A 16,713-nucleotide genomic window follows, 5' to 3' on the forward strand; every position below is an offset into this window, starting at 1 on the left:
TGCACTGTGTGATTCAGTGAAATCTGTGCTCCTTTAAATCGAATCTGTTGAACACTCTCAATTTTAGTCACTCGGTCATTGGGAGCCATGTCTTTAGCTGCCAAGGCCTGAAACTCCAGTTTTGCCTCCCAAACTATGTTTACTTCTCTATGGTGCTTTCTTACTTTAAGATGCTCCTTAAAACCAACCTCTTTGCTTTGGTTTTTATCAGTTCTAAATCATTGTCAAATTTTGTCTGATAACAAAGGGTCTTTTACTACATTATAGTAATATGTAACGTAGGAAGTTTTTGTTGTTGAAATGATGCATCAATGTGCACACGTCTGATGCATCATTATCAGAAAGGACACTTGTAAATATCTACATTCATTTTTTACTAAATAAAATGGACATTATAGTAATACCCTGCAGTCCAACATCTACAGAAATGCTTTATTTTTATATGTCTGTGAAGTTAGTAGGTTGGTGTTCCATTGTGAGGAAAAATGGTTGATGCTGTGTTGCATATCCCCAAAAGACGCTGCTGATACAACTGGCACAGAGCACAAAAGGCACACAGAGAATTGCTTCTGTTCTACAATAGATGCTCAGGGTCATGACTCGGTGGCTATTAGTTATGGCAGAGTTTCAAGAAGATTGAGAGGAGGCGTGGGAGTATTGCCTTCGACTTTCATCAGCTTCCATTAATGAGCTGTTGCTGGATCAGTAGCTATGACCCAGAGTGGGTGATGTACGGAAGAGAACTGAAGGAGGGAGGAAATTTGTTATTGATTTTTTTTTTAAGCTTCCAATTTACATGAAGGTAACAATAGCCATAATATCAATTCAAGCTTTTTGTTGACCACAAAGGTACGAAAGGTGCATTTTGTTAACTTCTTGGATTTTAATTTACAGCTCTCAAATTGGTTTCCTTTTGAGAATTATTCACAGTTCATGGAAGATGAGGGATATCTGATAATAAATTGCATACTTCAATTGGAAAGTCTTACAGCTGGAAAATTTTATACATAAGCCCCCTTTAGCCAGACAAAACTAGCATCAGTGCAGGTACGAAGCTTAGATTAGATTGTAGATGATTGATAGCGGATAATACTGCATCACCGTGAAGGGGCTGCTGTTTTATTGTTGCAGGCTCTTCACTTTTATTAGAAAAGATTTGTTTTCTAGCTGTTCATGCTGCCTGCCTGTTTCGCTGCTGCCCATTTGATTATAGCTTGATGCAAAGAAAGAGTAATCATATTTTATTTGATGTCATTGAAACCAAGGATTAAATAAGTGAATCACTGTTTGGACAATGAAACCTTGAGTGATCCGGTCAGCGGTAATGACACCAACTTGTACAGAGTTGCTGACTTCCTGGTCTGAAGTACAATGAGTGACCAAATTCCTGCTGATAGATGCACAAGACTGCATAGTGAATTGACAAATAGGGACTTACATCCCTGATGGATTACTCTACCACCAGAAGTGTAGCAAGACCCATGGCTCCAAATTCTGGGGATGAGACTAAATGCATCATTAGGAAGGCACCCACACTTGACACTAATAGGGGTTTCAGGGAGCTACTTTGTCACTCTGTCCAGGGGTCTAGCTGTAGCTGGTCAGAAATTTAAAAGAAAATATTCTAAACATCTTTAATAAACCAATATTATGAGCCTTAATCTTCCATGTCCTCCTGCTTGAGGCCCCTGTGTCCATGTCCATCTTCCCACTTGGATTTCTCCTGACTGGGAAGAAGACAAAGACTGCCTAAAGATACCAGTGACCATCCCTTCCCTCCCCAACCACCATGTGACAGTTTAGCTCTCCCAGGCATTTTGGGTCCTCAGCATCCATCTTCGTTCTGAGGGCTGTTGGTGATGGTCAAGAAAGGTTGACTGCAATGTTACCCACATACTGTTGCTTTTTAATAGTCTCAAACTCTCTTAGATAGTGGTTACACTATAACGTTGATGTAGCTGCAAAGTGACAGCCTAACTCTTGAGCTGAGTGTCCAGAGGGAGGCACTGAGATTCAATAGAAAGGGTCATCCCATAAGTTGCAGATCTAATGAAGTTCAAGATGAATTTAAAAGATGCGTTAGCATTTTACAGGGTCTCCTGGGGACTTTGGCCCTAAAAACCCTCCATGTTCACTTGATTTTTTATTTAAAGAGTATGCACTTAGGATCAGAGAGTGGTTAGAGCGCAGAAGGAGGTGACAAAATGAATTGATGAGGGAAAGGCTGTGGATGTCGTCTACATGGACTTTAGCAAGGCGTTTGACAAGGACCCTCGTGGCTGACTGGTACAAAAGATAAAGTTGCATAGGATTCGGGGTGTCTAGATGGATAAAAAATTTAGCAACAGAGAGTAGCTGTGGAAGGGAGTTTTTTAGAATGGAGATCTGTAACTTCTGGTGTTCCATAGGGACCAGTGTTCGGACCACAGGTGTAATATATATAAATGATCTGGAGGAAAATGTAGATGGTCTGATTAGCAAGTTTGCAGTTGACACTAATATCGGTGAAGGGAGCTGTCAGAGAATACAGCAGAATATAGATAGATTGGAGAGTTGGGCAGAGAAATGGTAGATGGAGTTCAATCCAGCCAAATGTGAGGTGATGCATTTTTGGAAGATCAAATTCAGGTGAATTATACAGTAAATGGCAGAAACCTTAGGAACATTGACATACAGGGGGATCTGGGTGTTCAGGTCCATAGTTCCATGAAAGTGGCAATTCAGGTGGATAACGTGGTCAAGAAGGCATACGGCCTGCTTGCCTTCATCGGCCGGAGTACAAGAGTTGGCAGGTCATGTTACAGTTGTATAAAACTTTAGCTAGGCTACATTTGGAATATTGTGCGCCGTTCTGGTTGCCACACTACCAGAAGGTCATGGGTTCTTTGGAGAGAGTGCAAAGAAGGTTTGCCAGGATATTGCCTGGTGTGGAGGGTATTAGCTATGAGGAGAAGTTGAATAAACCCGGACTGTTTTCATTGGAAAGACAGAGGCTGAGGGGCGTTCTGATTGAGGTGTACAATATTACGAGAGGTTTAGACAGGGTGAATAGTCAGATGTTTTTTCCCAGGGTGAAAGACTCAACACAAGGGGACGCAGGTTCAAGGTGAGAGAGGGAAAGTTTAGGGGAGATGTGCGGGGAAAGTTTTTCATGCAGAGGGTAGTAGGTGCCTGGAACGCATTGCTAGTGGAGGTGGTGGAGGCAGACACGATAGCAAAATTTCAGATGTATCTTGATTGACACATGAACGGGTGGGGAATGGAGGGACACAGTACGTTTGGACAATAAGTAGTAGGTCCAAATAAAGAATCTGGATCTGCGCAGGCTTGGTGGGCCGAAGGGCCTGTTCCTGTGCTGTAATGATCTTTGTTCTCTTTGTATATGGCCTGTCATGTCTGTCAGCTTTCTGAAGAACAAATCAACTATCCAAAGTTCCAGCCTTTCATTCGGTGCTTATAGAATTACCTTTTTGGAAGCCATGATTGAATCTGCCTCCACCACTCTTTCAGGTCGTGCGCGGTGGCAGAGTGGCACTGCTGCCTCACAGCGCCAGGGGCCTGGGTTCAATTTTGTTTTGGATGACTGCGTTGAGCTTGCACGTTCTCTCAGTGCCTACGTGGGTTTCCTCTGAGTGCTCCGGTTTCCTCCCTCAGTCCAAAGCTGTGCATATTAGGCAGATTGGCCATGCTAAATTGCCCCTTAGTGTCCAATGGTTAGGTGGGATCACGGATTTGCGGAGGAGTGGGCCTAGAGAGGGTGCCCTCTCAGAGGGTCGGTGCAGACTTGATGGACCAAATGGCCTCCTTCTGGGTGGCATGGTGGTACAGTGGTTAGCACTACTGCCTCACCGTGTCAGGGACTCGGGTTCAATTCCCGCCTCGGTGACTGTCTGTGCGGAGTCTCCACGTTCTCCCCGTGTCTGCATGGGTTTCCTCCGGGCACTCCGGTTTCCTCCTACAGTCCAAAGATGTGCAGGTTAGGTGGATTGGCCATGAGGGGAATACAAAATACTCTTAGTGTACAGGGATGTGCAGATTGGCTGGGGTTGTGGTGATGGGGTGGGGAATGGGCTTAGGTAGGGTTCTCCTTCAGAGGGTTGGTGCAGAACAATGGGTCGAATGGCCTCCTTCTGCACTTCAGGGATTCAATGGTTCTATTTCAGATCATTTGCGGCATTTCAGAAAAACAGCTTTTCCTCGTGTCACTGTTGTTTCTTATGCCACCCGTATTGGTGCTGTCTGATTCCCTGGAACCATTCTTACAAAGCCTTCCTGCACCCTCTCCAATGCTCCTAACATTGTTCATAAAGTGTGGTATCCAGAATTAGACACATTCTTGTAGTTGAGACAGAAGCATTGTTTTCTAAACTTGCAAAACATCTTTGCTTTTGTACTCTTATTTCTTTATCTATAAAATCTAGTATGCTTTTTAAAATGGCTTTTTAAAATCTCAACCTGCCCTGCACCCTGCATCCCCCACCCCTGGCCCACGGTCCCGCTGCCCCTTTACAATTATATCCTTTATTTTAAAGTGCCTCTCCTTGTTCTTTCCACTCCAATGGAGCACTTTGCACTGCTCTATTTTAAATTTCATCTGCAATTATATCCACCCATTCCACCAGCTTGTCCATGCCCTCTCGAAGCCTATCACTTTCTGCAGTTCATGGTACTTCCAAATTTTATGTAATTTGCAAATGTTGAAATTGTGCCCTGTAAACCCAAGTTATTGACATAGATCAAGAAAAGCAGTGCTCCAGGGCAGCACGCTGGCACAGTGGTTAGCACTGCTGCCTCGCGGTGCCGAGTCTGTGCCGAGGTTCGATCCCGGCTCTGGGTCACTGTCCATGTGGGGTATGCACATTTTCCCCGTGTTTGCGTGGGTTTCACCCCCACAACCTAAAGATGTGCAGAGTAGGGGGATTGGCCACGCTAAATTGCCCCTTAATTGGACAAAATGAATTGGGTGCTCTAAATTTATTTTAAAAGAAGAAAAACAGTGTTCCTAGTGCCGACCCCTGTGGAACCCCACAATGCTTCACCACTGCTCTGCTTTTCTGTCACTCGGCACACTTCGTATCCGTGCTGCCACTCTCCCAATTATTCCATGAGCTTCAGCTTTCCTGACGAGCTATTATCTGGCACTTCATCAAACAATGAAGTTGATGTATACCAACCGCATCTTCTGCTATACTCTCACCAACTCTCTGCTACCTCATCAGAACACTCCGTCAAATCAACTCCTTTACCCCATCTGTACTGGCTTTCCCGAATTAATCCACGTTTGTCCAAGTGACTGTTAATCTTGCCCCAGGATTGTCACTCCCAAAAGCTTTCCCACCACCAAGGTTAAACTGACTGGCCTGCAGTTGCTGGGTTTATCCGTGCACCGTTTTTTGAACAAAGGTGCAACATTTGCAATTCTCCACTCCTCTGGCACCACCCCTGTATTTAAGGAGAATTGGAAAATTATGGCCAATGCTGAGAGCTGAAAAATATGCTAACAAGAAAGGTGTTTTAAATGCAAGCACTATATTTGGAGACCATGTATAAGAAAGGAATACACAATATTGCATGTAACATTACCTCGTAGCTCATGAACAGTGGAATTATAATAGGTTTAGTAATTACCAGATAATCATGGAATGTTTGCCATTTCACTGACTCTTGTATATTCTGCTTTTATGTCACAAAAGCATTCCAAACTTGGAATCATTTTTGTTCTGGTACATGCTTAGAATTGTAAGTGAACGATGATTGCTTCAATTCTTGTTCCCGTGCACAAAGTGAGTCACTGTGTTCAGCAAAGTATTGTTCCATCATTGGCTGGGTCATCTGCAAGGCATGACTATCACATGTTGTATAACATGTTTCCTCATATGACCTGTAAGGGGTGTGCATCTGTGGGCGCGTAGGTGTATGTGTGTGAAGATTATTGCAGGTTTCTGGTAGATACAGAACATCTTTTTCAAACATCACTTAGTACCTCTGAATCTATTTATAAAATGTGTGGCACATACTTACAGTATATCAAATATAAGTGCATGCACTGAAACACAGTCAGTTCCTGTTCTTGTAACATTCAATAAAAAGAGAAAATGCTGGAAACGCTCAGCAAGTCAGGCAGTATCTGTGGAGGAAGAAACAGAGTTAAGGTTTCAGGTTGATGACCATCCTTTAGAACTACAAGTTAGAATGTCTTTTGGAACTTGAAGCAACCAACGGGTCAGTTGGTTTTGTATTAAGAGAGTAATGAAACTGAAGAGCCGTGCGAAAGTAGCAGCCTAGTTTAAAATTATTCTCTCCCTGAATAAGAATGGTGGGAATCCCAAGAGTAAGTGTATCACCACCCCAGTGCTATCCTTCTGATGGGAACAAAAAATCTCTGTCTGAGAGTTGTTACCCCCACTGCAGACACCAGCAGAGCAAATAGAGGGGTCCCCCGTTGATAATCTTTATCAGTGTCACAGGTAGGCTTACATTAACACGGCAATGAAGTTACTGTGAAAGACCCCTAGTTGCCACACTCAGGCGCCTGTTCAGGTACACTGAGGGAGAATTCAGAATGTCCAAATCACCTAACAGCACGTCTTACAATGGGGGACCATGTGAAAAACAGTAACTATAATATAATTAGATTAATTCCAAGAACAGAAATGAAAAAACGTCGAGGGCAAGGGAACTTGGACTGGAACAGAGCAAAAAGCCCTGCCAGATTAATTGAAAAGAAAAAAATTAGAAAGATAGGTTAGCAGCAGAAAATAATTAAATAGTTTGGGAAAGGTACAATCAGGTCTCTCCAGTAACACAGAGGAGTGCATTGAAAGAATGAAAATGTGAAACTTTATTTCAAACAAAATAACGAAAGAAACAAACATGAAAGCTTGGAGACAAATGACACATTTCCCAACATTGAAGCGAGGAGGGCCAACACAAGGTATGGGGACATTTGTAAAAATAAGGAGCAATAAAAGCTTATTTATGGGCCAATTGGTAGGAAGGGGATAGCGTTGTGGTGTACCGTGGGTGGCACGGTAGCACAGTGGTTAGCACTGTTGCTTCACACCACCAGTGACCCGGGTACGATTCCTAGCTTGGGTCACTGTCTGTGCGGAGTCTGCACTTTCTCCCGTATCTGCGGGGGTTTCTTCCGGTTTCCTCCAGCAAGTCCTGGAAGACGTGCTGTTAGGTGATTTGGACATTCTGAATTCTCCCTCAGTGTACCCGAACAGGCGCCTGAGTGTGGCAACTAGGGGACTTTCACAGTAACTTCATTGCCGTGTTACTGTAAGCCTACCTGTGACACTAATAAAGATTATCATTATTATTCTCACTGGACATGGGCGGCAGGGTGGCCCAGTGGTTAGCACTGCTGCCTCACGGTGCCGAGGATCCGGGTTCGATTCCGGACCTGGGTCACTGTCTGTGTGGAGTTTGCACATTCTCCCCGTGTTTGCATGGGTCTCACCCCCACAACCCAAAGATGTGCAGGGTAGGTTGGATTGGCCAAGCTAAATTGCCCCTTAATTGTAAAAAAAAGGGTACTCTAATTTTCACTCGACTAGTAATCCAGGGGTAATGCCCTGGGGACCTGGGTTCCAATTTCACCATGGCAGGTGGTGAAGTTTCAATCCAATAAAAGCTGTAATTAAAAGTCTAATGCCAACCATGAAACCATTGCTGATTGTCATTAAAAATAAACATCTGGGGTGGGATTCTCTCACCCTGGGGCCGGGCCGGAGAATCGCAAGGACCGGCGCGAATCACGCCATGCCACCCCAACGCCGGAGAGGGCCCCCCCCGGCGATTCTTGGCCCTGGAAAAAGCCGAGTCCCGCCAGCGCCGTCCACACCTGCTCTTACCCGGCAGGACCTCAGCGTGGATGCATCTGGGGGCAGCCTGGTGGGGAGGGAGGGGGGGTCCAACCCCGGGGGAGGGGCCTCCGCTGTGGCCTGGCCCGCGATCGGGGCCTACCAATTGGCGGGCCGGCCTTTGGGGCTGGAGGCCTCTTTTGTACCATGCCGGCCCATGTACCCCTATGCCATGTTGCATCAGGGCTGGCGCGGAGAAGGGAGCCACTGCGCATGCGTGCATTGCTGCCAGGCCCACTGCGCATGCGCGCATTGGCGCCGGCTCCACTGAGCATGCGCCGACCCGCGCCACCCATCTGAAGCCAGGGATCGGCAGCTGGAGCGGCGTGGGTCACTCCAGTGCCGTGCTGGCCCCTGTAGGGGTCAGAATTGTTGCTCCTGAGGCCATGTTGACGCCGTCGCGTTTCTCAACAGCGTTTACGACGGCGTCAAAACTTAGCCTCAGGATCAGAGAATCCCGCCCCAGGTTCACTAATATCTTTCAGGAAAGGAAATCTGCTATCCTTACCTGGTCTAGCCTACATGTGAAGTACAGCAATGTAGTTGACTCATAAATTCCCTCTGAAATCACCAAGCAAGCCACTGAATTCCAAGGCACTTAGGGATTGGCAAGAGCAGTTAGCGATGCCCATATCTCATAAACTAATTAAGAAAAGGGAATTAGGTAGGTTTTCAGAAGTGATTAAGTAGTGTTCCATAGGGTTCTGGTTTGGGGCTGTTTTATTTACTACATATATGTAATGATCTGGACTTCAAATTGATCAATACACAATTTGCTGCTAATACTAAATTGGGAGTATGGAAAATTATGATGGGATTGATTATAGGGTATGGGGACGGAATTCTCCCATGGCCCTGCCAGCTGGTTCAATTGTGGATAGTCGGGAGAATTTGGTGCAAGTGCAAAAATCGGTTTCAAGCTGGTGTGAATTTCCCACGGTATCTTCCGGGGACCCATTGGAGGCCAGCTTGAAACTGATTTGCATCCCGCTAATCGGACACAGAATAAGGCCCACACCCGATTCTCCACAACACGAGTGGGACAACTCGCGGGTGCAAAAGACATTTGGAACAAGATAGCCTACAGATGTTGGAACTCCCCTGAACAATGCCTGTGACATTCAGAGGCCACCAGCTACTCTGGGAACACCACAGCAGTGGATGGGGAGAACATCAATAAGTGGATCTTCCAGATTCACTTTCATTGAGGAACTCCTTCTTCCAGCCTCGGAGTACACCCGGAGATCTATCTTTATCTGCAGGAGTCCCATCTTATTTCTTCAATTGTGGGTCAGTGATGTAGGCGCCTTTATATATGGGCCTATCCTGCCACGGAATATGCTGCAAAACACTGGGTTGCACCATTATAAGGACATGGCCGACCCCGTCAGTGGGAAACACTCCACGTTCCTGCCCTGCCACGGGCCTTGGTCTCAGATAGGAAAATTCTGCTCAGGGAATGAACAGGAGTATGAGATTAGATGAAGTAACTTGTAAAATAACAACGTAGGCTTATTGGGCCCAATGTTCTCATTGTCGCGTGAGAGCACCTTTGAGAAATGGGTGTTTATAAATGGGTGTGTATATAAATATCTGTAGTGAGAGTACCTTTAAGAAATGGGTGTTTATTACTGTAGTGATGTCAGAGAGTGGGTGGAGCTTGGCTGTCTGTCAGCTTTTTACTTTCGCTTTAGGCTTTTTGCTGTAGGGTGGGTTTGGTTTCATTTTAGTTTTGGAGAAGCTGCAATCACAGCAGGATGTGTGTGAATCTCTGCAGGTTTATGAGTGTCCATTTGCTGTTTTCAACGTGGTAACTGTTCTCAGTAGTGAAGTTAAACCTGAGGTGCTTCTGTTAAAGGTTTTGTTTTAAGTCTTATGGATGTTAAAAGGAAAGCTCAAGGATTACTTAGTGTTGTATTCTTTGGGGGTTGTATTAGAATTGATGGTTGCTAAAATGTTCACTGTATGTTTTAAAACGATTAACTTGAGTTCATAGACTAAACATTGTTTTGCTTTAAAAAATACTTTTCCATTTCTGCTGTACCACACACCTGTAGAATGGGCTCTCTGCTCCCCATACCACAATCTAGTAAAAGTTGTGGGTCAGGTGAACTCCATGACACACTTTGGGGTTCTCTAAACCCTGGCCCATAACACTCATTCAATTATACATTTTTGGTTCTGTGAATAGTTTGTTAGCAAACCTACAAATGGGGTTTGTTCTGTAGTGTAGGAAATCTTCTCATGTTGAATGAAGATAATAATGGGTTCAAATTGAAATTTAAAACAATTACCTCCTTTCAAGTGCCCATGGAGTGCTTTGTATTAATTAGAACTTGGGTATAAACCTGGTCCATAAAAAATGATATGAAGGCCACTTCTTTCCAAAATGTTACAGATAAAGTTAAATTGTTAGGATCCAGGTAGGGAGCAGTAATTTATTTTTTAAAAGTAGATACATTTTGAAATCATCTCATTTAATTACTGAGAGAACAATGAGTTGGCATGGATTTGTGAAAGGGAAATCACGCTTGACAAATCTATTGGAACTCTTCAAGAATGTAATTGGTTGAGTTGACGAGGGGGGGGGGGGCGGAGTGGATGTGCTTTATTTGGTCCTGCAGAAGGCATTCAACAAAGTCCTATGTAAAATATTTGAAATTAAAGCCCATTTCTTCACTCAAAGTGGTGAGCCTGTGGAATTTGCTACCACAGAAAGCAGTTGAGGCTAAAGCATTGTATATTTTCAAGAAGGAGCTAGATATCGTTCTTGGGGCTAAAGGGATCAAAGGATATGTAGGAAAGCAGGAACAGGTTTCTGAGTTGAGTGATCAGCCATGATCATAATGAATGAGGGAGCAGGCTCAAAGGGCCGAATGGACTTGCCCTACTCCTATTTTCTATGTTTCTATGTTAATAAAAATAAAGATGCCACGGTTTTAAACAAATAGAAGAAATTTCACTAGACAAAACTCAACAAAGCATCAGTCAATTACCAGTAATCTTATACTCTTTTTTTTTTAAATAATTTTTATTGGAATTTTTTACAGAAAATATAACAACAAACAATGAAAAGCAATGAAAAAACACCATTCTCTAGCTTAATAAAACCCGCCATGTCATTGATCCAGGTCTCCACGCTTGGGGGTCTTGCATCCTTCCACTGTAGCAAGATCCTCCGCCGGGCTACTAGGGACGCAAAGGCCAGCACACCGGCCTCTTTTGCCTCCTGCACTCCCGGCTCCACCCCAACCCCAAAAATCGCGAGTCCCCAACCTGGCTTGACCCTGGATCCTACCACCCTCAACACCGTCCTCGCCACCCCTTTGTAATCTTATACTCTTAACATCCAGAATTAACATGAGGTTAAACTGAGTGTGTACTTCCAGGTTTTTTTGAGAAAATAGTAGCATGAGCAGGCCATTTGGCCGTTGGAGACTTCACTATCATTCATTTTTTAAAAATATAAATTTAGAGTACCCAATTCATTTTTTCCAATTAAGGGGCAATTTAGTGTGGCAAATCCACCTACCCTGCACATCTTTAGATTGTGGGGGCGAAACCCACACAAACACGGGGAGAATGTATAAACTCCACATGGACTGTGACCCAGGGTTGGGATTGAACCTGGGATCTCAGCCATGAGGCAGCAGTACTAACCCACTGCGCCACCGTGCTGCCCTTTCACCGTCATTCATTTGATCACGGCTGATCATCCAACTCAATAGTCTGATCCCACCTTCCATCTTTGACCTCCTTCGCCCAAAGTACTATATCTAACTGCTTCTTGCAAATATCCAATGTTTTGGCCTCAACTTCTTTCTGAGGTATCGACTTTCACAGGCCAACCACTCTGCGGGTAAAGAAACTTTTCCTCATCTCTGTCCTAAATGGTTTACCCCGTTTCCTCAGACATGTGATCCTGGTTCTGGACACACCCACCATCGGGAACATCCTTCTTGCACCAGCCTGCCTAGTCCTGTTGGAGCTTTATAGGTTTATATGAGATTCCCCCTCATACTTCTAAACTTCAAAAAATACAATCCTAACCAAATTAATTTCCACTCATAAATCCCCTTCCTGCTATCCCAGGAATCAGTCTGGTAAACCTTGCATTTCTCCAAATTATCCTGCTTCTGCCATTCATTGATAATTTACAGTGCAGAAGGAGGCCATTCAGCCCATCGAGTCTGCACCGGCTCTTGGAAAGAGCACCCTACCAAGGTCAACACCTCCATCCTATCCCCATAACCCAGTAACCCCACCCAACACTAAGGGCAATTTTGGACACTAATGAGAATTTATCATGGCCAATTCACCTAACCTGCACATCTTTGGACTGTGGGAGGAAACTGGAGCACCCGGAGGAAACCCACGCACACACGGGGAGGATGTGCAGACTCCGCACAGACAGTGACCCAAGCCGGAATCGAACCTGGGACCCTGGAGCTGTGAACCAATGGTGCTATCCACAATGCTACCGTGCTGCGGCTGGGGTCCCGGCACCGATCGCTCTGGTGCCCCACTCGTTACTGCCTGCCACTTGGAAAAAGACCACTTTATTCCTCTTTGTTTCCTGTCTGACAACCAGTTTTCTATCCATCTCAATACACTACCCATAATCCCATGTGCTTTAATTATACAAGCTAATCTCTTAGCCGGGGTTCTCCCTTCTAGGGACTAAGTCCCCATGCTAGCGGGAAAACCGGCAGCAACCACTCCGGCGTCAACAGCCCCCGAAAGGGCGGAATTCCAGCCGGCGGCGAAGGGACGGCACGGGTTCATGCATGCACCGAACGGCCGGCGTGATCTCGCGCATGCGCAGGACGGCTGGTGTGGGTCTGTGCAACCGGCCGGCGTATTTTGGCGTATGAGTATGGGGTTCTCATCTCGCGCCGGCCATGGCTGAGCCCTACATTATCCCGGCGCGGAAGGAAGAAGGGCCCCCATGGAACAAGCCCGCCCGCGGATCGGTGGGCCCCGATCGCAGGCCAGGCCACTGTGGGGGGCCCCCTGGGGTCGGATCCCCCCCCCCCCCCCCCCCCCCCCCGAGGACTGCCCCCGCCGACTTACCTGCCAGGTACCGCCAGTACGTGAGTTGAGTGATTCACGCCGGTGGGACTGGCCAAAAATGAACGGGCGCTCAGCTTATCGGGGCCGGAAATTCGCCGGGGGAGGCCGCTGCCAATGGCCCCTGACCGGCATGCCGGGAATCCCGCCTCTGCCCGAATGTTGGCGGCGGTTAATACGGCAGCCGGTGTCGGGGCGGGATTCGCGCTGCCCCCCGGGGATTCTCAGACCCGGCGAAGGGTCGGAGAATCCCGCCCCTTAGGTGGGACTTTGCCAAAAGCCTTATGCAAGTCCAAATAAACCACATCCACTGGCTTTCCCCCTCATCAATCCAAAGAATTCCAGTAGATTTGTCAAGCATGATTTCCCTTTCAGACATCCATGCTGACTCTGTCCAATCCCACCATTGTTTTCCCTGTGAGGCCATTCCCTTCAACAGCATCCAAGCAATATATCTATTTTGCAGGGAAATAGCTGCAGGAGATTACTGCACTTCCTGCATAGACCTCTTGCTCTGCCAGCTGGGTCACCCATCCCCTTTCTGGCTGTGGAGTCTAGGCCTGTGGTGTGCCTACCTCTTTATTTGTAATATCCACGATGCTGTCCGTCTCATGGATGGTCCACAGTGGCTGCACCCTAGCATCTAAACACCAGCGTGATCCCGGCTCTCTAGCTTTGCCGAGCAGAACACCACTGCTTACACTGGTCCAACTCTGAGCTTGTTAAAAATTCGATCTTGGGATGTGGGCATCGCTGGCTGGGCCAGCATCTGTTGCCCAACCCTAATTGCCCTTAAACTGAGTGGCTGGCTGGGCCATTTCAAAGGGGGCACGTAAGAGAAATGTTAGCTAAGTAGGCAACACTTCAGCTTCACTGAGGTGACAACTGCGCCCACAGCTTCCTCCTGTGCCCCAACTGTGCTGAGCAGCTGCATCTTCAGCTTCACTGAGCTGACACCTCTCCAAGGCTTCTCTGAGCACCAGCTCCTTAGCAGCATGAAGCTAACAACTGCTCTGGGCTTTTGCTCAGCACTTCAGCTCCATGGCGCCGACCTGCCTCGTCTCCAGACTGTCATGTGGGATTTTGTAATGTGTCTGAAACACCGGTCACCTAAACAACTTTTAGCACCAGGGCCCATGGTCAGATCTTCGCACCCTCTTTGAACATGTGCAGCCTGTCACTCTAATGTGCTCTGTGCTTGGTCCACAGTCCCAAAAACACATGGCGTAAACCCAACAATACTGATTCCCTCAAAAGACCTAACAAAATTGGTGAATTTCCATGTGTTGTGTGAACACCTCCCCCCCCCCCCCCCCCCCCCCCCCAAAACAAATCTCTCCACCATCAATACAAAGCTGGTCTCACTTTACCATGCGGCTTCCCAAGTTACCCAAGGCATGGGATCGATCTCTCTCACCCCGGTGATCGCGGGCAATTGCCGATCAGTACTGGTCTCCACAAATAGGCACCAGACGGAACGGCACTCATGGCGGTCTCCCAGGGGATCAGAGGCTCCCAAGTGCACCCGAGCAACCTGGCACTGCCACCTGGCACCCTGGAATTGCCACCTGAGTGCCAGCCTGGCACTGCCAAGGTGCCCAGGTGGCACTGCCAGCTGGCAAGGGCACTGCCAGCGTGGCACTGCAAAGGTGCCATGCTGGGATTTTTTGCGCATGTGCAAACAGGCTGTGGGTGCCCTGTGCGGGTGTTGGGGGTTTGCAGGGTGGCCAGGGCCCTCCTATAGTGCACTGGGACTTTGGGGTGGGAGGGGTCACGGTTCACTTCAAGGGCCTAGGAGATTGGGACGCCATTTAAAAATCGTATCTCGATCTCTCACTATGGGTCATGGGTTTTGGTGAACGGAGCTCCTCGGTGTACAGAATGGGGCTATGTGCAGTCTTGACTGCACGTTCCCCATTGAGGGCCCTTATCAAACGCGAGTCGTCTTTTTTAGCCTTCTGCAGCACGGTAGTACAAGTGGATAGCACTGTGGCTTCACAGCGTCAGGGTCCCAGGTTTGATTCCTCGCTGGGTCTCTGTCTGTGCGGAGTCTGCATGTTCTCCCCTGTCTGCGTGGGTTTCCTCCGGGTGCTCCGGTTTCCTCCCACAATCCAAAGATGTGCAGATAAGGAGGGGTTATTGGGTTCCGGAGATAGGATGGAAGTGAAGGCTTAAGTCGGTCGGTGCAGACTCAATGGGCCGAATGGTCTTCTTCTGCACTGTATGTTCTATGTTTCTCGGCGCTACGAAAACACGCAGCTAAACCCACTCGCTATGTGACTCTGCCGTGATTTAACTAAATGGGAACAATGTGTTACTCGAAAGCATAAACGGGAAAACTTGTCATTCTTGACCCTCATACTCTCTCATTTGCAGAAGCTGTAATATAGGAACAAGACCTACTTTGTAGGGTATCGACCTTGCAAGGAAAGGTGATGTTAATTAGGATTACTTGATTGGATCATATCAAGCTGTTAGTTCAGATTTTTGAAACTGACTTTATCACCACTTAACATTCCTCGATTGACCTCATTAGCCTGCGTAAGTGATTTTCCTTGAAGTACTATTGGGTTTACTGTTCGTCTCCTCCCGACTGCCATTATTTCTGCATCTTTACAGGACTGAAAATTGCCTTAATTTTATTTTGTTTTTTGTTAATGCCACTTGTCAATAATTGTAATAATTTCCATTCCACAGGGAAGCAATAAGCAGAGTTTGTGAGGCTGTACCAGGAGCAAAAGGGGCTATGAGGAGAAGAAAGGTAAATATAGTCGTAGCATAGATACCTTTTGATAATGATCTTTTCAAATCAATGCTAAATTAATCAAATTTATCATTTATAAAATTGATAGATAGTTTTTTGAAGAATAAAGGAATTAAGGGTCATGGTGTTCGGGCCTAGCTGAGTCCACAAGAGATCAGCTATGATCTCATTGAATGGCGGCGCAGGCTCGAGGGGCCAGATGGCCTACTCCTGCTCCTAGTTCTTATGTTCTTAAATGTGGCATATGCAAGTATGGGCCATTTTGTATTATGGTGTGTTTGTATATTCGGTTCATTCATTTGCAATTGAACAAAATTATATAATATTTCTCACAATTCTTTTTTTTTTTCTTTTTTATATATTTAGATTACCCAATTATTTTTTCCAATTAAGGGGCAATTTAGCGTGGCCAATACACCTACTCTGCACATTTTTGGGTTGTGGGGGCGAAACCCACGCAGACACGGGGAGAATGTGCAAACTCCACACGGACAGTGACCCAGAGCCGGGATCGAACCTGGGACCTCAGCGCCGTGAGGCGGTTGTGCTAACCACTAGGCCACCGTGCTGCCCTTATTTCTCACAATTCTAATGTAGAATATTGATGGAGAAACTAATCTATTAATCACTGTATTCACTCATTTAAAAATTGATGTTTCCCATTTTCTTCCAATGATTGGGCCTATTGGTATTAGTCACTGTCCTTTTGGTTGCCCTTGTATGTAATCGCCTCCATTCCCATTAGTAATACAGATTTACAGTCCAACCAACTGTGTCATTCAGTCTGGAGTTAATTGGTTTATTTTACCTTATCTATTCCCAGGTTAGAAAGTCCAGGTTCGCTGGACTGTCCTTCGAAAGTTTGGTCAAAAACTAGTGCAACTCTCCAGGCCAAAGCCGAAGTGGCCAAGTGTCCTAGAGCTGAACCTTGTTTCATAGATCATAAACCATAGAATTTACAGTGCAGAAAGAGGCCATTCAACCCATCGAGTCTGCATTGCGGTGCCCTTA

General features: G+C 46.2%; 1 protein-coding gene across 1 annotated transcript in view; it reads left to right on the forward strand.

Annotated features, from left to right (window-relative positions):
• LOC119974475 (SHC-transforming protein 1-like) overlaps window positions 1-16,713 on the forward strand; it is a 117,074-nt gene that overhangs the window by 73,124 nt on the left and 27,237 nt on the right. Inside the window, 1 exon segment of the mRNA XM_038813391.1 lies at window positions 15,636-15,699. Within this exon segment, the coding sequence (XP_038669319.1) occupies window positions 15,636-15,699 (64 nt within the window).

Source organism: Scyliorhinus canicula, chromosome 12 (assembly GCF_902713615.1).
Source record: "Scyliorhinus canicula chromosome 12, sScyCan1.1, whole genome shotgun sequence".
In the NCBI taxonomy this organism is placed as follows: domain Eukaryota; kingdom Metazoa; phylum Chordata; class Chondrichthyes; order Carcharhiniformes; family Scyliorhinidae; genus Scyliorhinus; species Scyliorhinus canicula.